Raw genomic sequence first — 27088 nt, forward strand, 5'->3', positions numbered from 1 at the left:
CCTGAGCCAAATAGATCTATAGCCTATTGAACTGAGAGATAAGAACATCAGAACGGCCAACCTGGGTCAGACCAATGGTCCATCTAGCTCAATGTCCTGTCTTAGGACAGTGGCTGGTGCCAGGTGCTTCAGAGGGAAGAACAGAACAGGGCAATTATCGAGTGATCCATCTCCTGTCATCCACTCCCAGCTTCTGGCGGTCAGAGGTTTAGGGACACCGAGAGCATGGAGTTGTGTCCCTGCCATCTTAGCTAATAGCCATTGATGGACCTATCCCACAAGATTGTACCTAATTCTTTTCTGAACCCACTTATAGTTTTGGACTTCACACAACATCCTGTGGCAATGAGTTCCACAGGCTGCCTGTGCATTGTATGGAAAAATACTTCCTTCTGTTTGCTTGGTTTAAACCTGCTGCCTGTACTTAGCAAGCAGGCAAGGTAAACCGCACGCAGAGGTGGGTTGCTAGGGCAGTTGTAGAAGACAGACGAAGACAGTAGAAGACAGATGTCCTCACTCCTTGGATTGGTATCTATACATTATTCAGCTGGAAAACAGCCCAATGCTCTAAGGGTGGCGGAAGGTGCAGAGGGTGGTCTGAGAGGGAAAGCTGGCTCCTGTATATCAGGCTGTCCATAGCCTGTCACTAGGGCTGGAAGAACCTATTATTATTAGTTATTTATTAATTATTTATTTGTCTGACCATAGCGCCTATGAGTCACAGTCATGGACCAGGATCCCATCGTGTTAGGCACGGACTATGGACCCACATTAACAGACATATACATGCATGAAGGTGGATGCCTACACAGACCATATGTTAAGGTTCCTTCCCCACTCTGAACTTTAGGGTACAGATGTGGGGACCTGCATGAGAACCTCTAAGCTTAACTACCAGCTTAGATCTGGTTTTGCTGCCACCACCCAAATTATTTATGAGTTATTTGGGAAACTCTGTTTACCTCCCCCCCAGAATATCTCCCTCCCAAGTACTATAAGCCTTCCCTGGGTAGCCTTGAGAGACTTTTCCACCAATTCCCTGGTGAACACCGTTCCAAACCCTTGGATTTTAAAACAAGGAGAAATTAATCATTCCCCCTCCTTTCCCCCCACCAATTCCTGGTGAGTCCAGATCCAACCCCCTTGGATCTTAAAACAAGGAAAAATCAATTAGGTTCTTAAAAAGAAGGATTTTAATTAAAGAAAGAAAGGTAAAAATCATTTTTGTAAAATCAGGATGGAAATTAACTTTACAGGGTAATCAGATTCAAAGAGCCCAGAGGAACCCCCTCTAGCCTTAGGTTCAAAGTTACAGCAAACAGAGGTAAACACTTTAGCAAAAGGAACATTTACATTTTGAGAAAACAAAGATAAAACTAACACACCTTGCCTGGCTGTTACTTACAAGTTTGAAATATGAGAGACCTGTTCAGAAAGATTTGGAGAGCATGGATTGATGTTTGGTCCCTTTTAGTCCCAAGAGCGAACAACCCCCAAAACAAAGAACACAAACAAAAGCCTTCCCCCCACCAAGATTTGAAAGTATCTTGTCCCCTTATTGGTCCTTTGGGTCAGGTGTCAGCCAGGTTACCTGAGCTTCTTAACCCTTTACAGGTAAAAGGATTTTGGTGTCTCTGGCCAGGAGGGATTTTATAGTATTGTATACATGAGGGCTGTTACTCTTCCCTTTATAGTTATGACATCATACATACCTGTGAACATGGTGCAGATGAACATATATGTGTGCACATATGTAAATGCACGCAAAGACGGATGCAAATGAACATCGATGTGCATGGACAGGTACACAAACATGGGGGTGGGCACCAAGGTACATGCACAAACATATCCACACGTGAATGTTCAGAAAGGAACATAGACGTGCAGACACATGGACAATGTACACAAAATGGATGTGTGTGTGTGTGTACACATGACCATGCACACTGGAATATGGATGTTCCTTCACATGCAGGCTCCGACATGTACATTCAGACACATATACACATGGACATAAGCATGTGGACACGCACATATATCCAAACCTTTGCTAGTTGCAGGACTCAACCCAGACAAGATGAAACAGTAGAATAACTTTTTCTGCCCTGTTCTTGCATTGCCGCTTTCATCTGGGCCAAAATCCCAAAAGCCAAAACCCCACCAGGGAATTTATTCTCCCCAGCTGGAGCAAAGAGCTCCAGAAATCAGGTGTGAATACGAGATGGGACGATGCTTCCCCTGGCATCACCGGTCCCTGTTTGCAGTCTCAGGGGATACAGAGAAGAAGCCCAGGGTCTCTGATGTTTTCCCGAGCAGAACCCAAATTTGCAAACATTTCACTCGTCCAGTCGGGGAGCAGACAGTTACCATGCGACCCAGCTGACCAAACGCCGGAGTCTTTGCGCGTCGCCTGTCTCTCACTCTTCTGAAATGGTCTTTCTATCGACAGAGCCCCTGTGAAATGCAAACTCCGCACCCCTCCTGGGTCACTTTGAGCTGTCTGCTTCCATTCGACTTGGCCTGCTGGCCCTTCAGTGCATTGTATTTCTTGTCAGGAGAGACGAGGCCAAACCAGCATCCCAAACTCAGCATTTCAGGGGGCTAACGTTCAAATCCCCGTCTCTCTTCGGAGCTGGACTGAACACAGCCCACCCTCAGTTCAGATGGGGCTGGAGTCTTACGAGTCGCTGAGATTTCCACTTGGTGGGGCTGTCACGATCACAGGCTGACCTGTGCTTTAGAGTCGTTTGGTCTCTCTCAAGGGCTCTGAATCCTTCCTATTTCTCACCCATACAAACACGACGGGCCCGACTGGATTCAGCCCCAGCAAACCTCATCCGCCAGGTTTTGCAGTGACACAGACAGCGCATCGTCTCAGCAAAGCAGGCAGAGCGCAGGTCGAAAGCTAAACAGGCCTATTTGCTTACTGCCACTTAATCTTCCCTTGCAAGCTCCTTTCTGCCCAGTTATCCCCATCTCGCTACTGCAGCCTCTGTGTCTCTTTCTGTGCGTCTCTCAGGCAACCTCTGTGCTCCAGCTGGGAGGTTGCTTCCCAGCCTGGGTAGACACTAAAAATAGCTGTGTGGCCATGGTGGCTCAGGCCAGCTGCCTGAGGACATACCCAGGGGCTCAGGCCTGGTTGGACTGGGGCGGATAGGCCATGCTGTTGCAGCCGCACGGCTAGTTTTAGCATGCTCGAGCAGAGCTAGCGCCTCCGGCCATCTGCCCTGGGAAGCACGCTCCCAGCTGCCATGTAGACACCCCCTCTAGGATTTCAAAGTCCCTTTGATCCTAGGTTTGGCCTGGAAAGGATAAGCTTTGCCTGCCTAGTGGGCACCACAGTTGGGGCTATTTCCCACTTAATACCTTCCCCGTTGTTTCCCCTTGGTATTGCCTATGGTAGCCCCTTCTCGCTGTTTTGATTCCATTTCCTCCCTTAGATTTGACTCTATGCAGCCAGGCAGGCTAACATCATGCTGGCAAACTGAAGTGTACGTGATATTTATAAGAAAAAGAAGAACAGGAGTACTTGTGGCACCTTAAAGACTAACAAATTTATTAGAGCATAAGCTCTAATAAATTTGTTAGTCTCTAAGGTGCCACAAGTACTCCTGTTCTTCTTTTTGCGGATACAGACTAACACGGCTGCTACTCTGAAATTTATAAGAAATACACACGAAGCCCGCCTTCTCCACTGGGGCCCAGGCTCTCCTGGGAGATCTGAATTGGGGTGTGGATCCAAACCCTGGGATAGCCTCAAAAAACCCAAACTCAGCCCCCCGCCTCACCCTCCTTCCAGTCCAGGTGGGGAAGTAACTGCCCTGGACCAACTCTAGTGGTGGCTATTGTTATTTCTCCATGATGCTCCAGGCTGTGCATGGCTGCCCACAGACACAGAGAAGAACAAGGCCCCTGCCATAAAGAGCCAACAGTCTAAGGACTTGAACCCTTAAGGACTCTCAGCTCCCACTAAAGTCAATGCGTACTGAAGGAACTCAGAGAAGATGCCCAGCACCTTTCAGGATCAGTCCTTAAATTAGAGCCCGATCCTGCAGCCCTTACTCAAATGAGCAGCTGAATTGTGGGACGGGGCATTGCAGAATTTGGCCTGGAGAACAGAAAGGACTCACAGCTAGTGGATGCAGCACTGGGAGTCAGGACACCTGGGTTGTTTTCCTACTACTGACCAACTGCATGGATTTGGGCAAGTCACTTGGCCTTTCCGTGCCTCGGTTTCCCCCTCTAAACAATAGTGAAAATGATAATGCCTTTGTACGGTGCTTTGAGACCCTCATACGCATGGCCCGATATAAGGGCTCATCCTGACTTTAATGGGGGTAAGAAATAGCTGCACTGCTTGGATGTTCTTCAAAGGAAACTGACTTCTGTTGCTGCAGCCAGGATGCTCCAGCCTGTTTATTGTAATCACGCCTTTGATGTCAGCATGAAATGGTGCTGCACAGAATTTCAACAGAAACCTTGTTTGGAAAGGAGCAGACTGCACCCGCCCCAGTGTCTAATGGCGCATGAGGTTGGTTCCTCTGTTTACAATGTTTGCTATTGAGATTCCACCCAGTTCATGTTGTTGTTCATTATAATTCAGCCTCCGGTGAGGCCAGTGTGAATCTGCATTATCCAGGAATCCTGCCCCTGGGAATCTTTTTATTCCAAGGCAGAAAAGAGGGATCCGTTCCTTAGGCGAATTTTTGAAAGTGGATTAAAATAGGGATCTGTTCCTAGGGCTTTCTTCTAGCACAGAGCACGAGGAACTGCCTCCAGGGCTCTCCTAAGATGCAACAAACAGGAGATCTCCTCTGATGCAGTAAACAAGGGAAACGCCGCCAGGGATCTCCTTTGTCACAGTCCAGAGATCTGTTTGTGGGAATTTCCGGTGACACCGCACAGGGATCTGTTTGCAGGGATCTCCTGTGATGCCAGGCTCTTTCGGAGGAAAGATTAAGGCATTGGGCTAGTACTTGGGAGACCCATATTCAACTCCCTGTTCTGCCATAGACGTCCTGCAGGACTCTGTGCCTCGGGTCCCCACCTGTACAATGGGCATAACAGCACTGCCTTGCTCCACAGGTGTGTTGTGTGGATAAAACAACAATGGAGCGGGGGCAGATAAGCACCTAAAATAGACTTGCTGGGCTCTCCTGGGCCCCAGAGCCCAGGTCTTTCTCCCTCCAGAGCCTGGAAGTGGAGAACTTCCCCTTTAAGTTTTCCCCTGGATGCTAGGAAGCGGCTAGTTCCAGTCCCGTTTTTAAAGGGATTTTTATTTTACGTTAATTGGCTTCCTTAAAAAAGAGCGAGCAAGAGGGAAGGGGGATGCTATGGGTTCTGTTTCCATGGAAACTAGCAGCCGTAGGCTGGCCGTGTTGCATGTCACAGAGAGGGAATAATGGCCCGAAAGGTAAAGTTGGCATAGGGATGGTTCCTTTGTCGGGGATGTTTGAACAAAGACAAAAGCAGCTGCCAGGATCTCTCTGTCCCTATTTGCATCTTGTACGTGGCACGGCAAGAGGAACCAGATGGGAATAACTGTAGATCTGCAGTCAGCATCAGCGACGCTTTGAACGGCCGCGGCTGACTCTGGATCTGCCCGTCACCTACCCCTGGCTGTCCAGTGACTCCCACCTCCGCTGCACATTGATTGACAATCGTCCATCAGTCCCCCATAAGAAGATGTTTGAAGACAGGGTAAGTAAAAATAAGACCCTGCCCCGGGTTTGGCAGGCTGAGATCAGGAGCAAATGGTGACACCCTGTGGGCTAACTGTCCCAAATGACGCCCCAGCGTTGCACAGCTGGGACTGGCGTCTGGGTACCAGCTGGGCACAAAGTTGCTCTTTAACCCTTCCAGCAGGTGGCGCTGAAGAGCACTGAGAATGGCAATAAAGGTCAGGCGTTGGGGGGTTGTGACTATCTCTTTGAGCATGCGAGCAGCTCCCCGGCCTACTTCTAAGGCATCTCTGCCCAGGAACCTGGACCAAACACCCTGGACCAAATTCCAAGCTCCTTTACCCAGATGCTGCACGGTCCTTACTACTCAGGCAAAACTCCCCTGCCAGTCACTGAGCATTTTGCCTGGGTACAGCTGGCTGAACAATGGGCTGGTGAATATCTTTGTGATTAGCTGCAGCGGTTAGAGCGCTGGATTGAGACTCAGATCTAGATGGCCCTGCCATTGGCCTGCTTGGTGACCTGGGGCACGCCGCTTAGCCACTCCGTGCCTTGGTTTCCCCTTCTGTAAAAAGGGGACAATGATACCGACATCCTTTGTAAAGCGCTTTGAGATCTACTGATGAAGAGTGCTATATAAGTTTGAGATATGGTTTTTTCGTTGTATCTGAGTAGCCGGGCAAATGGTCTATTCATTGCTGAACCGGAAGTTTTCACATATTGACAATAAAAATTCTCACTGGAAAGGGTGTCATTTACTATCTTCCTGTTTGAAAAGTTTCAGTCATTCAGTTAGGGAGCAGAGAGGGTTACCATGTGACTTAGGGAGCAACTGGTTACAAACATCCTCTAGGTAAAAGTCTGTTTGTGAGGACTATTTGGTGGATGCAAAATGATACTGGATTTATTCACAGGAATCCTGATCCATCGGAGAATGGTTCTTGACCAGAAAAACAGGGCGTAAGTCATCCAATAAGTTAGTCACCGGGAATAATATAACCCAGCTGTAGAGCTGAGTAAAGATCTTAGGATCTGATGTTTGTTTGCATCATCTGGGATGAGCAGAATTCTGAGCTGTTCTGAGCATATCTACTTATCAGATCAGTGCCTGGACCTGAAATTGCTATGGACCACCTGGCTTTTCTGTCTGATTGTTCCTTACCTTTCATCCACTTTATGTTAAAGTTTTCAGCCCCAATTCACTTAAGCACGTGCTTCATTTTCAGTCCCACCGAGGTCAACAGGCCCATTCACATACTTAAAGTTAAGTGCTTGGCTCAATTAAGGCCTTGGATGCTAAGATAGTTCAAAAGCGCCAGCCTGACGAGGAGAAAATAGCTAAGAGGAGAAGGAGAAAAAGACCAAATGAAAGGTTAGAGCTGATTGAAAAATGGGAATGAAAATAGTTTGGGGCATTTGAGCTGAAAATTTTTCCTGACGAAATTAGAAATTTCGATGGAAATTTGCAAACTTGAAAAATGTCAATCAGCTACTTGAAAAAACTGGGGGGAATTGGGAAAATGGGCTTGAATTTTTTTCCCTCTTTTCTTTTTTCGATCAAAGTTTGGCTCAATTCGACTAGTTCCGTTCAGTTTAAAGAAACTAATCAATTGGCAGAATGCTTTCTTCCACGCATGGGAAAGGTTGCTTGTTCGTATCCGCAGCAAGGCCATTTTACTGTCCTCCTTCCAGCCTTCTTCTGCGGCGATACCTATGCAACGGCTGTGATACACTGGGGGCTGAACTGAGGACCTCTAGCACTAAAACCACCAGTTACTATGGCTTAAAGAGCAGCAATGCGCTACAGTTTGCTAGTGATTAGGCAGTGGGTGTGTTGTGACCATTACTTATCCCACAGGGCACTGTCATTTCCTTGTTTCCTTGTGCTCCCCCTGTGTCTATCCAACTGTTGTCTGTCTAATCTTGCACTCAGATTGGCAGCTTTTCAGACCAGACCTTTGTTGTGTGTCTGTACAGCACACAACACAACAGGGCCCTGCTTTCTAGACCCCCCAAGACAGCGCAAAGTATTAATTACAGATCTAGGTTAGTGCGTAACAAACTATCTTAGCCCTTTGAGTGTGGCCCTCACTTGAGATGACTGGGTTCTGGTCCCAGATCTGCCATAGGACCTTAGCATGTCATTTCCTCTCTCCCTGCCTCCATTTCCCCCTTGGTAAAATGGGGCTAGTAAACACTTTGAGGTCCTTGCTGTAAACTCTTTGAGATCCTTGCTGTTACTATCAGACCAAGTTGCTTTGCTATTAATGCAAACTGTGTTCAATTTCTTATTCTAATCCCTCTCTCCAGAACAGAGGGATAAAGATTCACTTCCTAGTCCCACTGCACTGACCTGGGACTCCTTTCCTACCGATACACTTCCCTACGTCTGCTTCACCAATAGATACTTACGCAGATCACAAACAGCTGCTACTTGCTGTCATAGAGGGAGCCTCAGAATGCAATTATAGCTCTCAGTCCAAATAAATACAATAGGGTTGCCAGATCCCAGTGAGCTCATATGTTTTCATCATGTAACACTGAGAACATAAGGAAGAGGAGGTGTCTTTATCCATCTCATAGCACTCGCAGGCAAAGTAAGAAGGGTTGGATTTTGAAAACCCTGGTGCTTTGGTCAGGTGCCTAAATGCCATTGTAAATTTGGCGCTAAGTGCTTCTAAAGGCTTTCAGAGGTGCATGCATTTAGGATCACAGCTGGTCAGGGAGTTTGTTCCCCTACTCTCAGGCCAGATTGAGAGAATACTTGCATGATCTTATATTAAACTGAAGCAACGTGTCACCACAAATACCACCCTCCAAACTGGATTAGGTCTGGAATGGAGGCAGGGCTAGCACCCAGCTCCCTTGATTTTGTAGTCCACAACTACACCACACTTGAGTCCATTGATTAGCTCTGTAGAGTCTTTCGATTGTAAACTCTCTCTCTGGATTTTCTGTCTCATGGGAAATTCCGCAGTTTTGAATTTTTACAAAACCAAACATTTTCTAAAGAGCAAAGATCTTAGGGTTTGATTTTTGTTTGCACCACTCTACAATGAGTGGAATCCTGCGCGGTGCTGAGCCTCTATTGTACTCATCAGATCAGCCCATGGACCTGACATTGCTACAGACCACTTGGCTTTTCTATTGGATTGTTCATTACCGTTTATCCCCCTGGGGTTAAAGTTTTCAGACCCGGCTCACTTAAGCACATGCTTAATTTTCAGTCTCACGGAAGTCAACAGGCCCATTCTGGAGGGGGGGGGGGAATTCATTGCCTGTCCTTTTGTTGAGATAAAATCTAACCACTGCGTTCCAATTCTGAGCTTTTAAAAAACTGTTTTATGATATTCAAAAACCCCCAGTGAATTTCATTTTTGAAATGCCTTTTGGAGCTGTTCCATTCCATAAATGTGGAAACGAGCCATTGGGATGTTTTCAAAATGCTTCCTTTCCTTTTTCTCTGTGTGAAATTGGATCAAAAAGCAACATGTTTTGGGAGACGTTTAGATGTGGGTGAAACCAACAACAACAGACTGGTTCAAAACCAAAAGGCTGCGATGAAGCAACAAACAGGGTCAGCTCCACAGCTGGTGTGAATTGATGTAAATGGAGCTTCGCTGATTAACACCAGCTGAGGATGTGGCCTGCAAAACCCTCTCATGCCTGCCTCTGAGGAGTTACAAGTGGATGGGAAGGGAAAATAAACACGCTTGTCTTAAGGGCTGTAATATTTTGGCCTCGCAACCAGTATACTCGGGCCCTCAGTGGCTCTCAACCTTCTTTTGGGGCCCAGACGCCATTGTTTGAATGAAAGGGCAAAGGTGCTATTAGGAGCTGTTTACCCAGTGCAAACGAGGGCATGGGGGGAGGGGGGGATGGGTGGATTAATGAGGGAGGCGGTGCCGAGCAACGTGCAGTTGGCAGAACAAAAGATTCCCTGGGCTGTTTTTTGAACACTGGTATTTTGTGCCTTCGCTGACTGCTTGGTTCGGCCTGCCAAGTCTTATATTTCCAGTCCCAGGAGGTGCTCGGTGAATTGCACCCACCACATAAAAGATCTCGGCATCTTTATTGTTAACTGAATTTCAGGAGCATCTGCAGGCCCCATCATGCTGGGCTCTGTATAGACACATCATGAGAGAGTGGTCGTGCCCTGCAGAGTTCTCAGTGGACAATACAGACACAGGGGGCAGGGGGTGGAAGGTTTGTTAGCCCCTCTTTTACAGTGCAGATTGGAGCCACAGAGCGCCATTAATCTATAGCAGCAAATGAGGGAAAAAACCCTCCTCCAATGCTCACAGCTGAAGCCTTGCTCAAGCCATAATGGGCCAAATTCGATGGATTTGGCCGAGCATTGGATTTGGTTGATTGTGCCTCTTGCATTCTCTGAAGATGCTGCTCCTGAGTTCCCATCACCTCCGGCCTGGGAGCTCAGACTCCTCCAGGTCCATCAGCATCCAAACCTCCCTCCTCATCTCAGGCTCTGAAGGAAGGGGCACCTGTCCTGGTCCCCTCACAGGAAGGGCCCCTGCCTTCATGGAAGGTGCTGCTTCTCCTGCCCACAAAGGGAAAGAAGTGAGTATCATGCATTCTGAAGGAATGAGCCATGCGCTTGGCCACCATGCCCATCCCATGAGGGGGAAGGGATCTGAATGCCATCGCTCCCCTGAGAGGAAAGGCATTCACCTGATGGCCAGGTACCCTGAAGGGCGTGTCTGCTCCAAAGCCAGCCCTGCCTCCCCAAAGTGTTCACTCTGGACAGGGGTGCTGGAACAACTGTGCTGAGAGCCACTGAAACAAACTGCAAACCCTGTGTATGATGGAAATTACTTCAAGACAGGGGGTGCTGCAGCACCCCCCGTACTCCTAGTTCCAGCACCTATGACCCTGTACACCACCCCCTTTGCCTTAGGACAGACTGTCCACTGGCTCACCACGTGCATAAGGGCGGGAGAGGTAGCCAGCATAGGGGCCATACCCCATGCTCAGGGTGTGTGTTCTGCAAAGCCATGGGGCATGGAAAGGGGTAAGGGCGACCCAGGAGCCTGGCAGAAAGAGGGGAGGGGTTGAGAGTGGGGTGGAGGTAAGAGCACTGTGACCCATGGGATGGAAGGGATAAGGAGGTGAGCAAGAGATGGGAGTGAGTGAAAGGGTTATGCCTGTGAATTATACAGCCTGAGATAAGCCATCTGTCTATCTATCCTATACACATCTATCCTTCTATTCCCATACGCATCTCTTATCTAGCCATCCATTCCCATATACATCTATCCATATATCCATCCATCCCTATAGACACCTACCTATCTCCATACACATCTTTCTATGCATCCCCATAGACACCCATCTATCCATCCATCCCCATATACATCTACCTATCTCCATACACATCTATCCTATCCCCATACACATCTCTTTTCTAACCATCCATCCCCATATGTCTATCCATCTCTATACACATCTATCTATCCCTACCTATCTCCATTCACATCTATCCATTCCCATACCCACATCTATCTATCTAAACATCCCCATACACATCTATCCTATCCCCATACACATATCCATCCCTCCCCATATACATCTATCCATCCCTATAGACACCTACCTATTTCCATACACAACTTTCTATACATCCCTGTAGACACCTATCTATCCATCCATCCCCATATACATCTATCCGTCCCCATAGAGATCTGTCTATCCATCCATCCCCATATACATCTATCCGTCCCCATAGAGATCTGTCTATCCATCCATCCCCATATACATCTATCCGTCCCCATAGAGATCTGTCTATCCATTCATCCCCATATACATCTATCCACCCCCATAGACATCTATCTATCCATCCATCCCCATATACATCTATGCATCCCCATAGACACCCATCTATCCATCCATCCCCATATGCATCTATCTTTCCTCATATACACCTACCTATCTCCATATACATAGTCTGTTCATCCATCCATCCCCATACACACCTAGCTAACCCTGCCAAGCTCCAGGCACATCTATCCTTCCCCGTGGCTCCATCTCTCTATCTCGCCGTCCCCATACACACCTCTCTATGTATCCATCCATCGGTTTCTCCATCTCCACGGCTCTATCTGTCCGTCCCTCCCCATCCACACCTCCCCTGCCCCAGCACCCGTGTCTCTCCATCCTCCCCCTCTCCCTCGCTCCGGACTCTGCAGTGCGGGCTGTATGGGGATGGGGGGGGGGGAGGGGGCGTTGCGTTCCGGGACCGGCGGTTTGGGAGGGCCGGGGACGAGGGGGTTAAGGGGCTGGCTCGGCGCTGGGCGGGGGCTGAGCGCTGGCCCGGAGTCCCGGCGCTGAGTCCCGCTGGCGGTGGGGCTGGAGGCGGCTCGGAGCTGCGGTCCCGGGCAGGCTCCCCGCAGCAGCAGCAGCAGAAACGAACGATGCAGGTAGCGGGGGCCGCCTGGCAGGGGCTGCGGGGGGGCATGGCCCGGCCGGGAAAGGGGGGACGCTCGGGCACCGTGGACAGTTGCCCCTGCCCCCCCCAACGGGTCGGGGGGCGCCCAGGCAGGGGAAGTTGGGTGGGGGGCCGGGGGAGTGGCAGTGTCCAAGGCGGGGGTCTGCGGAGAGACCCCAGGAACAGCGTGCCCCTAAAGGCTGCCTTGAGAGAGCCCTGGGGGACAGGCGTGTGGGGGGCAGGATCATCCCCTCCCTCGCTGTGGGGAGAAGCACTGAAACCCTGCCATGGGGCTGGATCCTAGAGGAGCAGGAGTCCGGGGGGAAGCCCAGGACACTGACCAGGGACAGGATCCCGAGGGGCCTCCGACTCCCCTCCTGTCCCATTGCCTCAGCCCCCTCTCCTACCTCCACCCAGCTGCCCACCCCATCTCCTTCCCTTTTCCCCTCCTGACCAGAGCCGGCTTTAGGAAGTGCGGGGCCCGATTTGAACAGTTTTGACGGGGCCCCGGCAAGGATGACTGAAAAAAGAAAAAACACGTAAGAAAACATCTGGGGCTTGTACTCACCGGGCGGCACTCGTAGTCTTCGGCAGTTTGTCCTTCACTCGCTTCGGGTCTTTGGTGGCACTGAAGGACCTGCTGCCGAGGACCCAGAGCGAGTGAAGGACCCGCCGCTGAAGTGTCGCCGAAGACCCAGAGCGCTGCCGGGTGAGTAAAAATTAAAAAGGAACCTCTAGCCAGGGAAGGGATTCTCGGCCACTTGCCCCCACCCCGGCAGCCCTGCCACTGGGCGCGGGGCCCTCTTAGGCGCGGGGCCCGATTCGGGGGAATTGGTGGAATTGGCCTAACGCCGGCCCTGCTCCTGACCCACTGCACTTTGACCTTCCCACCTTATCCCCCTGCCCCGCTCCCTTGTTCCATGCTCCCCCTTCACCCTCCCACCACCACTGATCACTTGCCCCTCTTTATCTCCCCCATGCTCTGAGATCCCCCTTTCCACCCACTCCTCCCCTTTACTCTGACCCGCTCCTGTTCTCCTTCCACTGCATGGACCTTCCCAGGCTCTCTGCAAATCTTGGATCCCACTCCCTCCATCCCTCTGTTCTCTCTCCAATTCCTATTCCCTTTCTTCCCTGTCCTTACACACCCCACATTCCCACTAGCTGATGGCAGGGCAGCCCTGGGGCCTGATCCCTCTAGTTACCTTCCAAAACAGGTGCAGCCTGGGTATTCCCCCACCAGCACCTCTCAGCACTGGAGAGAGACTTGTAGGGAGCGGAGGGGAGATGGGTCTCCAGGGCTTGGTCATCCCTTGGCTACTGAGACTTTCCAATGGGTAGGGGAAGAAATCGGTACCCGAGTTGTGGTCTTTGTGCTGTATATACCCACCCCCAGGGAACTGGGCTCACAGCCCCCCCGTCCCCCAAGCTGATCGAAAAATTTTCATCAAAATGTTGTGTGTGTGTGTGTGGGGGGCTTTTGCCCCAAATCATATTTCACCCCTTCCACCTTATTTTATGTAGGTCACCGAGCAGCCATTGAATGCCCATCAGTCACTGCTGATCTGGGCTGGCTATGAACTGGTGACCTAACAAGATCAGACTATACAGGGCAATGGATTGTTAGCCACTGATCCCTTCTCACAGGGAGAAGCACGGCTTAACTGCTAGTGGTCTTGCTCATGCTTCGCTATGGTGCTGAAAGGTAGGTCCAATCGGCACTAGCAGTCATACTAGCAGATCAGGTACTGGCGTAGACGAGGATGCTTTGCAGATAACTGGGGTCATTTTCCTAGATGTCCTCGCTCGTTCCAGTGTGGTCCCCCATGCCCGATGATTTGCTGATGAGCCTGTGAGGGAGAGGATATATATATATATATATAAAGCATTAATATTAAGATGCTGAGCAGCCCCCTGTGAAATAGGAAGGGGCCTTGTTTTGGGCATGGATCGCCGTCCTGGGGTGTGTGTAACTTTAAGGCCTACAGGTCACCTGACCCTCGTGTTGCTCTATTAAAAGACAGCATCTAGGGACTTTTCTAGCCTTCCAGCTTAGCTGGAGGGTCCTGGTTCTGTTTGTGCCACCTGGAGCCTACCAGCTGGCCGAGAAGCTTGGTCTCTTTCTTGCAGGTAGGGTTGTTCCCCAGCGGGGAGGGAAGCGGCTCCTGAGCTGGGAGCTTTGCCAGTGGAGTTAAAGCTCTCTGCAGCCCGGCACTGTGTGGTTTGCAAGTGATCAGCCCCTGCCTGACTTTGCTCGACCCTCCTGTATTTACCAAGTGCTGCTGTAACCGCCCCAGCCCCCCCTCCTATTTCTAGACAGGGGGCAGCCTCCTGGGGTGATTGCTGGGATCCCACTGAAGATTGGGTGCTCCACTTATTTACCACCGTCCTGGTACTGATCTTCATGCTCCCCCTCCTGCTTGCCCCTCCCCTTCTCTGGGTTACCCCCTCTTCCACTTGCCCTGCCAAGTTTGTATATCACCCCACCCCCCCAGTATCTGACTCTACCTTCCCTTTCATTTTCTAGTCAATGTCTTCTTTAAATCCTATTCCCGCACCACCACCACACCCTTTATTCTGCCCTGTCCTTTTTCTCCTTTACCCTGACCCCCCTTGACTTGTTCCCCTCCTGCCTCAGATCCTGCAGCCCAGCATGTCTTAGCTCAGCAACCTTCCATTCCTGCAGAACCCTTTGTCCCTTCTCCCCACTTTCATGCTAGTTAGCGATCACTATTGAGCGGGGAATTAACCTGGTTCCCGGTGACTTAAAGTGCAGGTTCCACCCTGTAAAAATCATGCTACAAAAATAGCACCTTGGCACTCCCATGGCCTCTGTCCCTGTGTGTATCCATCAGATCTGCTGGCTTGCGTGATTTATGGGGTGCTTACACTCTGGCTGAGGTGTCATCCCCAGCATGGGTGGATATATACATGGTCGTTGTGCTCCCGCTAGTGCCTAAAAATAGCCGTGTGCCTGCAGCAGCACTTGGTAGACCTGTTAACTATGCTCCCAAATGAAGAGCCAGACTCTGAGCTGTCCCACTCCAAGGCAGGATGGTAACGGAGGGCGGATCTTTACTACCAGAGACCTTTTGCAAAGGTCTTGACTTCCCGATCCCAGGTTGATCTAACAGGGCTAGCAAACAAGGACTGAGGAGGAGGGGTGTGGACCTGGAATGGGGTTTGAAGCATGGGTTCAAGCGCCCTAAAATCCCACAGGCTGATTTTGCGGGACGACTTCCAATCGTGGACTGCATCCAAGCTAGCTGTGGAAAACAGGTCCATTTAGGACCTGACCCAGCACTGGAGGTTCTGAATATCCCAGATCTAGTGGTGGGGGATGGTGTATTTAGGATGCCAGTTCAGATGAATGGTAACCTTTTGAACCACCCACGCTTAGAGGCTGATGGTGCAATTGCACTGCAAAACCCTGGTGCTCTGCAGGCTGGTTCTAGAAAGGAGCTCGGAATGGATCTCGTGAAGAAATTCCAACCCAACTGTGAATGGGGTTGCAGACCTGCAGCAGAAGGTAGAATGCCACACCCAGGTGCTAATGCAAAGCCCCTGTGCTCCATTTCCAACCTCTGTGCTTGCTTTTGACATCCCGGCTGGGCTCCTCCAGAGTGCTTTTAATTTTAGCTCCTGTAATTGCTTTGTCAGTTATGAGTAAACAGCTCCGGTTCCCACCTCCCCTTGCCCCATTCCCTCTCCTGCCCTGATAATAGGCCGGATAGCTGCACGCTGCTGGAGATTTTATGAGCTGTTTAGACATGAAGCAAGCAGGGGCGGTCTGGCACGGTAGGTAGGCAGTGCCAAGTCAGTAGGGTGCCTACCCCAATGAGCAACAGTCCGTGGGCACAATCTGGTGCAGCAGGATGCAAAACTGGGGGAATGCGGGAGTGTTGGGGGGCAGAATGCATGATGGGACAGGTGGTTTCAGTGGCAGTTTGACATCAAGCGGATTGAGACATTGTTTTGGAGGTGGAAGAAAGTCAGGGGTGATGGCCAGGTGGAGGGGACGGGGTGGGTAGGTGATCTAGGATGAGGTGAAGTCAGGGAATAGCAGATGGTAGTTGTTACAGAGAGTCCTTGCAAGTGCAGAGAAGCTTGGACAGCCTTTGGAAGAAGGGAAACCAGAGCCCTTGGTCCTGGGCAGTGAGAGGCCACAGCCAGTATTGTGGTGGCAGTGATAGAAGTGAGTTCTGGCTCAGTGCAGCCCGTAAGAATCTGCCCTCTACCCAGCCGCGCATCCCTGCCCCTTCCTTGGGAAACAGCGCATGCTACTTGCTCTCTACAGGCTTTGGGGAGCTGAAATCTCACAAAGCCTTCCCCAGCCAACGGTATTCACTGAAGCCAGACAAGGAGACACATGCCTGCTTCCAGAACCTCTTCTCCCTAGCCTCTGTTTGCCGGAAGCTGGGAATGGGCGACATCATCACTTGATGATGACCTGTTCTGTTCATTCCCTCTAGGGCACCTGGCATTGGCCACTGTCGATAGACAGGATACTGGGCTAGATGGACCTTTGGTCTGACCCAGTGTGGCCGTTCTTATGATCTACGTTCTCCCCCTTCCCTTAGCAACGACCCTGGGGTCTTACCCCCGGGCCTCACTGCTGCCCTTCCTGTTGTCTGTGCGGTGGAACACTGGATGTTCTGAGGTTCCAAAGCAAATCGCTCCCTTAAGAGAAGGAGACGGGTTGTGGGCAGGGCTCCACGGGCATTCGAGAGGAGTGTCGAGCTCGGAGCAGCACCCCTGGCATACATGAGAGCCAGCGACGGAGTTCATGGTGTCACAAAGCCAGCCCTACCTAGTACTGGATAAAAAGGGGGGGCTAGTTGAGTGCCGAATGCCTCCGGAGACTGGGAGTTCAGGACCGCCCTTGACAGCTTGTTCCATTGACTAGCGAGGGTCTTCCTTGTATCTGATAGGTGACAGCATGGTGAATTATATTCCCAGTAGGTGCTGGACCTAACGGAGGCTAGCAAAACTCCCCAAATCCCCCATGTAGTTCTTTCTCCCTTGCTGGTGTTTGCAATTGCTCCCCATTTAGCATTTTCCATGGGGATCTGAGAAGCAGGACCAGTTTGGTTGATGGAAGGAAGAAAGCCGAAAGGACATGGGCTTAAGGCCGCTCAGATGATAAACTGGGGAGGGAAAGTCAGCTGTCTGTCTGGGAGTTGCCTAGCAAACACAGCATGGGTTAGGAGACAGGACTCCTGGGTTCTGTTCCTTGCTTCAGAAGGGAGTTTCTGCGTGGTTAGGACAGGAGAGAGGACTCCCAGTTCTCTTCACAGCTCTGCCACTGATCTGCGGGGTGAGTTTTGTTACTGAAGCTCTGTACCTCGGTTTCCCCATCTGTATAATGAGGAGAATACCCAGATTGCAGGAGAGATGGAAGTTATTAACTAGTTAATGTCGCCAAAGCCCTGGGAGATTCTGTCCCAAGAGGGCTTAGGAGAAGGGCAAAGGATTGGTGAGTTCTATGTAACATTTAACCTACATTTCCCCTGCTGCAGCTCTGAGCCGATCCCTGCTTGTTCTGTCTTCAGCCACTAATGAGAATAATTGGTCCCTGTCGTCTTTAGAACATCCCTTTATGCATTTCTAGTTCTCCCCGTCGCCATTTCTTCTGCAGCATGGCCCTGCCCAGCTCCTCCAAATCTCTCGTCCTTTGCGGTCTGCTCTGGAATGGCTCCATGTAGCGAGATGGTCTGGTTCCCTGCCGCCCTGGAGAGGGACGAGCCCCTCTGGCCGCCAAAGTGGTCAGAACCAGTGGAGCCTGTGCCCACCCCCCAGAGGTCAGGGCGCAGGACACGAAGTACAAAAGCCCAACCCCAGAGCTCACTAGAGACCTGGCCACCGGAGACGCCAGACGCCTATGGCCTAGCTCCCGGTGTGGAGACTCCTGCAGTCTGTGACCGACCCGAGGACTGGCCAGACCAGCGGAGGCCTGAGGCCAACCAGGCCCCGGAGAAGCAGTTAAGCCTGCCTGTGGCAAGCTACCCAGAGGAGCTGCCAAGCCTGCCGCTCACCGGTTACCTGGAGGAGCCCAGGGTGCTGGATCCCTTGGAGGACACCGCCCGGACGCAGGTATCTCTAGAGGGGGAGGTAGGAAGTAGCCCGGGGGCAACCGACCCTAGTCTGGTTGCAGCAGCCCTAGAGCCGATGTCAGTGTGTTGCAGTCAGGATCCCCACTGACTCAGCAGCAGGTCTTCTGCCGCTGCTAGGGCCCGGGCTGGGAAGCAGTGAAGTGGGTAGGCCTACGTCCCCACTGCCACCCAACATGCGCGTGACATCTTCCCCTCTCCCAGGCCCTTCAGAGCCAGGGCCTTGGCCTCCTGACCTCATTTGTTTGCTCAGCCCCTGCCTAAGGGCCTGAGCCAAAGACTCTCGACTGCCCTGCCCTGAACTAGGGCCTGGGTCTGCAGAATAGTACTGTTTGTTGGTCTCTACCATTGCCGCGGGGGTGAAACCCCACAGCCAGGCTAGTTCTCCCCCGAGATAACCCGACAGACGTAGCGAGGCAGTCTGGTTCCCCGCCGCCCTGGAGAGGGCTAAACCTGGCCGAACCCTTCTACACTCCAGTTCGTCATGTGGTACATCATGGATACACCGAGTCATATTAAACAGCTGCCGACTTCCACTCCAGAGGTGGCTGCATTTCAGTGATGAGCAAAGTGAATCCTGGAATCCTTGAGCCAAATTCTCTGAAGCCAATGGAGTTCCACCAGAAAGGAATCTGGCTTTTTGTTGAAGAGCTTTGGAATCTCTGTTCCAACAGGGCCTTAGAAATGTACTTGGATGCCAGGGCATGGGTGTAACAAATGCCTGCATCGGAGAGCCACTGTGCATGAGATTGGCAGACTCGTGACACCCAGCAGAAGTTTAGGAAGTGTGCATTTGTGGTGGAGGCTCTTGGGATGTGTCTCCTTTTGTCTAGTTCTGACCTGGGTGGTATCTTGCTGGGCCAAGGTTCCCAGGAACAGGTGCACCTGTCAGGTGGAATTAGCCCATGCCTATAAATAATGAACCAGCCGGTAAAGCTGACAACAAAAGAGGAAGCACTGTGCATTATTGATGGGCAGCGATGAGGCGCTCGTCACATGGAGGAACAGATGCTGCACTGCGGGTGCCATGTGTGGCACAGAGCAGGCCATATGGGTCATGCCTCCCCCTGCCCAGATTCCCTGTCACTTCTCAACCCTGGTGGAGCAGGAACCTGCTTAAAGCAAGACAAGGGATGGGAAGGTTTGGGAACCATAACCTCAGCAGCCCTGCGGCCACCCCTCTTGTTTGTTTGTTTGCCAGAAGCTGGGAATGGGCAACAGGGAATGGATCACTTAATGATTCCCTGTTCTGTTCATTCCCTCTGGGGCACCTGGCATTGGCCGCTGTTGGAAGACAGGACACTGAGCTAGATGGACCTTTGGTCTGACCCAGTGTGGCCGCTCTTATGTTTTCTTCTGAAGGTGAAGCCATGAAAGTCAGTTTCCTCCTCTGTTGTCTCCCCCACCTACCACTTAGCAGGCAATTGATGGCCCAGTTGTTGGGGCCCCGTAAAATTGTCAGTCAGGCTAGGCAGAGGGTCCCATGAGCAGTCTGTGATGGGGTCAGTAGATGGAAGAGCGCTTCGTCAGACTGGATCCAGGCTGATTCCTCTCAAGTCTGCCCAGTGCTGGGACTTGACTGGTACCAAACCTCCTCTCTTCTAGCCTGACAGCTGCTCTGACTCTGGTGTCCCTTTGCGTCTTGTTCCCTGCCCGATCCCTCCAGGCCTTACTTGGTTGATGGACGCTCTCCTGCAAGAAAGACTTTAGCTTTTCCTTCCGCTCCGTGTGTGCACAATTCCACCCCCCAAAACTTGCCAGCCATAGAATCTCACCCCCTGGCTCGGCTGCGTGAGGGGGGTGGGGGGTGCAGATGGGGACACGTCAACCATCTGCCAGGAGTGGTGATTCAGCAACTACAATGTGTCAACATGTCACCAGCTCTCAGAAACCTGAGCTGCTCTCCCCCCACCCCTTGGTGCACGTCTCTGGTTTTCTCCACTGCAGATGGTGTATTGGGTGTGATGTGTGGAGCCTGGTCCACCTAGAAAACAGCTTGACGTGTAGAAAGGAAGCGCTGGGGAGATGGCTACGGACCAAGCTAAGGGACTTCCTTCCGGCTCTCCACTCTGCCCCAGCGTGGGCTCACTGGGCTTGAATCAGTGGCACAGTCATGAAGAAGACACTTACCTGAGTCCCAAATCCCCTCTTCTGAATTCTATTCGATCCTCTGCCCTGGGACACGTCTTAGCCGTTATCCCAGGCTCTCAGATTCACCTGTTGGCTTTGCTACCTCTGCTCTCTTCTCCAAGCCTGAGATGCCCCGATGTCTTTTTGGCAGGAGCCCGTGGGGTGAATCCCAGGAAACCTGTTAGCGTCCCGCCTCTCTGGCAGCCGAGCCCACAGCCCTCTAGGGACACACTGGTGAATTTGTTGTGAGCCACCAGCCTAAGCGAGCCTGACTTTGCTTAGCTGGAAAAATCCGTAATTTAAAAATAAAATCCAGCTTGTCACGTTTGTAGTTTATGACGTGCTTTAAAAAATGTGACTCCGCAGCCATCTGTCTGCAGCTGGCTCCGAACTACTCAAATCACTTTGGTAACACAGAGCCCCTTTGGTCTGTTGAATCATGCGTCGCATCCCACTGCAGCTAGCCTGCTGGGATCCAGGAGGGCACGTTCTGTGCAGCGCAGCAGCTTGTCTGCGAGCAAGGTGACTAGAATGGTATAGAGACGTGCTGGGGTGCGAGTGGGAGCTGGCTGAATCTCCCCACTTTGGTGGCTTGGCTTTCTTAACTTTGCCGGTGCCTGTGTCCGTTGGGAGGGGTTCTGTGCCGGCGGTGAGCCAGGCTGGTGGGAATGACTGATGGGATAAGTGGCACATGCTTGGCAGCTGCTTCCCTAGCAGCTGGGCGTCTCCCCTGGCATCTTGGGCCAATCACACTGAACTACTCAGACTAGGAAAAGCTGAAGGAGGAGGCAAGTCCAGGTGCTGTTCCAGCTGGAGTTTAAGAGAGGCTGCTGTCTCCACACAAGCTCCTGTACTGTGATCTTTGCACCATCCTGATGCCCCCAGAAGTCAAAGGCGTTTTGCTGGAGTGCTGGGTTGCAGCCAGAGGGAGGGGACAGAGGCTGGGGGAAGGAGCAAGCAGGTTTGCTTTAAAGCCCTATTCACATGGAAGTGCAGGGTGTGGATGGAAGCCACCCAGGCTCCAAATTGCCCTGAAGACAGGTAACTGCAATCCGAACTCTGCCCTTTCCTGAAAGTGTCGTACCCACTCGTGTGGCTGATATGCCCTGCATGGTGGTCTGGCAGCAGAACCACTTGCAAAGGGCTCACACAGCCTAAGGTGAGACCATGCGAACGTGAGGCGAGGTCCTAGGGCTTGATTGGCTAAAGCCAGCCCCTGGCTCTCTGCCTGGCGTGAAGCCACGAACAACTGAATGGCCTGACTCAAGAGACAGTCCTCATTACTGTCAGACTGAATTTCAGATAGCAGTGGGAGATCAATATTTCCAGAGAGAGTGAAATCTAGTGGCTCAGAGCAGGGAATTGGGAGTTCCTTGCTCTTCCACTGATGTCCTGGGATGTCTCAGGCAAGGGACTTACCTAAGAGCTTTTGGCCTGCCTCCATTTTGGACATCTGAAGTGTAGCAAGCTGGGTCCCCAGAGCAGTGGATGCTTTGAAAAATATTAGCCTTGCACTCTGTGCCTCAGTTTCCCCCTCAGTAAAACCAGTATAACGGTACCTGTCTACCTTCCTTTGCACAGGGACGTTGGCTGGCTAATCAATGCTTACCAAGGTCTCTGAGCTCCGTCGATGGCAGATGCGATTGATATGCCCTTATCACTTCCAGGCAGCCCCCCCGTATCGAAGCATTGTCGCATCGCCTTGCATGCAATGAAAAGAGAGGCTGGCTCTGACGGACAGACGGATTGAGGTCGGTTCTCTTTTCAGTGGGAGCTGGAATAAAAACATCAATTATTCAGCAGAGATGCAGCTCTGTTATCTTTACAGATGTGCTCCTCGGAGTTTAGAAACAGCAATCTGGGCACCTGCTGAGTGGCGGGTTATGCCAGCCTGAACTCCTTACATGTGTTTCTAAGTGCCCATCATTGTGGTATTTGGGCACTGGGCAAATGGCAGCACCTTCCATCAGAAGAACTCAGTGTTCATAAACCACTTCAGATGTCCCAACCTGCCAGTGAAGTAGGGTTGTAAGTATCATCTTGGCTTCACAGAGGGGAAACTGAGGCACAAAGACTAAGGAACCCTGAGTGTGTGTCAGCATCAGGATCGGATCTTGGTGCGCCTGGTTGCCAGTCCAGCACTCTCAACTCCAGGCCACCCCTTTCTTAGCCCTGGTCTACACTACGAGGTTAGGTCGAATTTAGCAGTGTTAGATCGATTTAACCCTGCACCCGTCCACACGACGAAGCCATTTTTGTCGACTTAAAGGGCTCTTAAAATCGATTTCTGTACTCCTCCCCAAGGAGGGGATTAGCTCTGTAATCGACCTTGCTGGGTTGAATTTGGGGTAGTGTGGATGCAATTCGACGGTATTGGCCTCCGGGAGCTATCCCAGAGTGCTCCATTGTGACCGCTGTGGACAGCACTCTCAACTCTGATGCACTGGCCAGGTAGACAGGAAAAGCCCCGCGAACTTTTGAATTTCATTTCCTGTTTGGCCAGCATGGCGAGCTGTCACACTGAAGTCTGGCCAGTCATGAAACTGTTTTTCAAAGCCTCTGTGATGCGCAGCGCGCCTCAGTGTGCTCTTCTAATCTAGGATTACCATACTTAACAAATAAAAAAAGAGGACCCTCCACAGGGTCCTGGCCCCGCCCATTTCCCACCCCAGCCCCGCCCCAAATCCACCCCTTCCCCGCCCCAACTCCGCCCCCTCCTCCCTCCCACTCCCAGCCATGCGGAAAGGGCTGCCCGAGCGCTACCGGCTTCACGGTTTGCCGGGCAGCCCCCAGACCCTGCGCCCCCGGCCGGCGCTTCCCCAGCGCAGCTGGAGCCCGGGAGGGGAAGCGCCCAGTTGGGGGTGCAGGGTCTGGAGGCTGCCTGGCAAACCGTGAAGCCGGTAGCGCTTGGGCTTCGGGCAGCCCCCTTGCCTCCGGACCCTGCGCCCCCGGCCGGGCACTTCCCCTCCCGGGCTCCGGCGGCGCAGGGTCCGTAGGCATGGGGGCTGCCCAAAGCCCGTAGCGCTCGGCTCTTAAACAGAGCCAAAGAGTCGGGGAGGAGCAGAGCCGCTTCGGCCGGAGGCTCTGCTCCTCCCCTGACTCTTCGGCTCTGTTAAAGAGCCGAGCTGCCCGAGTGCTACCGGCTTTGGGCAGCCCCCTTGCCTCCGGACCCTGTGCCGCCGGAGCCCGGGAGGGGAAGTGCCCGGCCAGCGGCTGGGGTCCGGAGGCAAGGGGGCTGCCTGAAGCCCATAGCGCTCGGGCAGCTCGGCTCTTAAACAGAGCCGAAGAGTCAGGGGAGGAGCAGAGCAGCCGCGGGAGGGGAAGTGCCCGGCCGGCATTTTCCCAGACATGTTCGGCTTTTTGGCAATTCCCCCCGGACGGGGGTTTGATTGCTGAAAAGCCGGACATGTCCGGGAAAAAACGGACGTATGGTAACCCTATTCTAATCGCAAACAGCCTAGTCAGCAAACAGCACCAGTGAGATTTTAAACGTCCAAAGGCACATTCTACCACCATTCTGCACTTGCTTGGCCTATAGCTGAACTGCTCTTACTACTGTCCAGGCTTTATGAGCTATGGAAGCAAGGGGTAGGTTGGGGTAGGCGCGATCGCGTGATGCTACCGGCTGGGAGAGCAGCCTGAGGCAGAAGCCTCCCGCTGGCATGATATTCCAGGCAGGACTGAATCTCCATTAGACGAAACTTAAAGAAGAGAATGACCGGGAGTCTCTCCCATTTATGTCCAGGTGCCCCCGACCGACCTCACCAAGGCTAGCCAGGAGCACCCATGTCTGCCCAGGTGCCCCCGACCAACCTAACCGAGGTTGGCCAGGAACACCCACGGGACAGCGATGGTTAGCAGTCGTATTGCACCGTCTGCTGTCCGCAAGGCAAGGCAAGGGGATGCTGCTGTGTAGCACTGCAGTACCGCGTCTGCCAGCAGCACCCAGGAGACATACGGTGACAATGAGCTGAGCAGGCTCCATGCTTGCCGTGGTATGTCGTCTGCACAGATAACCCAGGAAAAAAGGCGAGAAACGATTTTTTGCCATTGCTTTCATGTAGGGAGGGAGGGAGGGAGGCCTGACGACAAGTACCCAGAACCACCCGCGACAATGTTTTTGCCCCATCAGGCATTGGGAGCTCAACCAGAATTCCAATGGGTGGCGGAGACTGCGGGAACTGTGGGATAGCTACCCACAGTGCAATGCTCCAGAAGTCAATGCTAGCCTCGGTACTGTGGACACACACTGCCGACTTAACGCGCTTAGCGGGGACACACACAATCGACTGTATCAAATGGATTTCTAAAAAATCGACTTCTATAAAATCGACCTAATTTCGTAGTGTAGACATACCCCTAGGAAAGAGAAAGAGGCCGGGCCTTAGGAAACCATCATTATGTCCTCACTTCTGCTCCCCGTGGCAGCATCTCTTCAGAACTGCCCCTGCAGGCAGGCTAAAGTGGGGTGGAAGTGTGTGTGTGTGTATGTGTTGGGATGAGAGCGGGGGTTGGGAGGGGGGTCCGACAGCTATGGGGACTGGGAATGCACCCGTAATGGTCCTGGCCCAAGGCAGAATGCTCTGGGGAAGTTTTCGTGCAGTGTGCAGAGTGTGGCACGGGGCAGGAAGGGGCTGGAGATAAGGGATGGGGGTTGCCAGAGGTTTTTCGGTTTCCTGGGCATCTGCTGAAACCATTCTCCTGCTGGCACTGTGGGCTCAAGAGCCGCCTCCTCTGCAGCTCCTGCCCTGCTCCCCGATCATCTCGCATCTGATCTTGGTCTGCTGCTGGTCTCCGACCCCAGTGAGGGGCAGCTTCCCCTGCCAACCCACAAGGCTCCCACTCCACAGGCAGAGTGCCTCAGTCCCTGTACGGCCCACGCTGCTCCCCAGTCACTGCACGAGCTGCTTCCCAACCTGCCCATGACTTGCTCTGGCTGACCTCATGGACCTGGGCCACACCCTGCCCTCTGCTATCCTGCTAAAGCCAGCGGGGGCATAGAGGAGGGCAGAATTGGAGGCCTGCTTGTGCCAGCTTCCCTGCTTGCTTGCACAGTCTCTGCATCGCCCCTTGCTGCTCCCAGTGCAAGAGCCGCCTCCTCTGCATCTCCTGCCTGGAGCAGCTCCGCTGCAAGGTGTGCCCCTGCTTTGGGGTCCCCGGTGAGGCTTCGGGGTGCAGAATGGCTGGGGTGCAAATCCACCCCCACCATGTCCCTGCCTGCTCATGCTGCACCTCTGCTCTGCTCCCCCCACACCCCCGAATGCCTCTTGTGCTTAGGGGTGGTGCAGGGACACGGGCATGTCTGCAGACAGGCCTTGTACCTGCTTTGTGGGCTGGCATGGAGGGGCCACAGGCTGATATTGTCTTAGCTCCACAGCGCCCTCTCCCCCTGCTCTTGTGTTGATTAACTCGGTGGGATTGTCACATCCTCTTGGCATGAGAGAGGATGCCCGGCATGAAGGTGCAGCGTATGTGTGTGAACAGCGGTTATTAGAGATGGGGTCTGAACCCCAGGGTCAAACATGTCCCTCTGACTTTGGGGGCAATCAGCGCTCTGGGACTGGGACCCAGCTCTGCTGGAAGCTGTCCTGCATTGATACCTCCATGGCTATCAGGCCAGTGCCTAGCCATGCCCACCCTGGGTGGGGCACCATAAGGGGTAATTGCAGGTGGTGAGTAGGAACCTGGTTGCCTATGTGACCTCCCCATCTGTGGGCGATGACCTGGGCTGTGTTCCACTGCAGGACGAGACCAAGGAGACGGACGGGAGCCTGCTGGGCGACCCAGGTCACACTCCCCCAGGGAAGAAGGGGCACGTGAAGTGGCAGAAGCCGCAGCTCACGCGCAAGGCGCTGCTGAATTGCTGTCTGGTGAAACGGATCCTCTCCCGCGCGGCGCCCCAGGGATCAGGTAACGAGCACGGAACCGGGGGCTGGGGCTGGGTTGGGACCTGGGTTGTCTCTGTTTGGTGTCAGGTTCTGGATAAGGGTCTGGGAATCTCTCCCCTCCAGACCAGCTACATGGAGAACTTCCCAAGCCCGTAAAGTTCCACCTGGAACCAGCCTACCCAGGCGAGGGAGGGTGGGGAATGGGAATCAATCTGCTTCCACATCTGTGCCAGCGCTGCCAATCCCCCATATGCTGGCAGAGCACACTCCCTTTTGTGCCCGGCTCCATCCGACCAGTCTCCCCGGAGCAGCCCTGCTGAGATGCTCCTGCCCTGGAAGTGGGGAAGAGGGTGTGGGGGGGTCAGTCTCTTATCCACCTCCTGTCCAGGCCGGTCATAATCCCGTGTAATCCCTGGCTCCTTCCTAGAACATCGCTCTGGGGATTAATGCCACACTGGAGCGGGAGCAGCTGTCGAGATCCAGAACAGTCTGGACTTAAAATCCCCTACGTGGAGTTCTGTACAGCATCCCATCAGCCGATTCTCATTGTGTCCCCAGCATGGCCCCCTCCCTCCATCCGTCCCCTGCTGTCCCATCCGATTGGCTGCTGAGGAGCAGCATAATAAAGCCTTATGAACACTACCATCACAGGTGTCTGGGGAGAGCTGTCCTTTGCCTGGAAGGCCCGTCCCTCTCCCAGCCTATTTTGACGTCATCCCACACTTTCAGCCTGGGTCACCGTGACGGTTTCCCAGATTCCTGTATGGAACGTGCTGCTGGAGTTTCTTTCTGTGGCTTGGGACTCGGGGTATATTGTGCCCTTTGTGGAAATGGTGG

The 27088-nt window shown here is 52.6% G+C and overlaps 1 protein-coding gene across 2 annotated transcripts in view; it reads left to right on the top strand.

The window, feature by feature from the left end:
- The first annotated feature begins 5489 nt into the window (after window positions 1-5489).
- KCNIP3 (potassium voltage-gated channel interacting protein 3) overlaps window positions 5490-27088 on the top strand; it is a 90787-nt gene continuing 69188 nt past the window's right edge. Inside the window, exons 1-2 of one of the 2 annotated variants that reach the window (XM_054020910.1) lie at window positions 5490-5700; window positions 26108-26273. In XM_054020910.1, coding sequence (XP_053876885.1) covers window positions 5686-5700; window positions 26108-26273 — 181 coding nt within the window. In that variant the 5' untranslated portion in view covers window positions 5490-5685. Of the gene's footprint in view, window positions 5701-12023; window positions 12116-26107; window positions 26274-27088 lie in introns of those variants that run through there. The other variant, XM_054020912.1, reaches the window with a different exon arrangement.

This window comes from Malaclemys terrapin, chromosome 2, assembly GCF_027887155.1.
Source record: "Malaclemys terrapin pileata isolate rMalTer1 chromosome 2, rMalTer1.hap1, whole genome shotgun sequence".
Taxonomy (NCBI): Eukaryota; Metazoa; Chordata; order Testudines; family Emydidae; genus Malaclemys; species Malaclemys terrapin.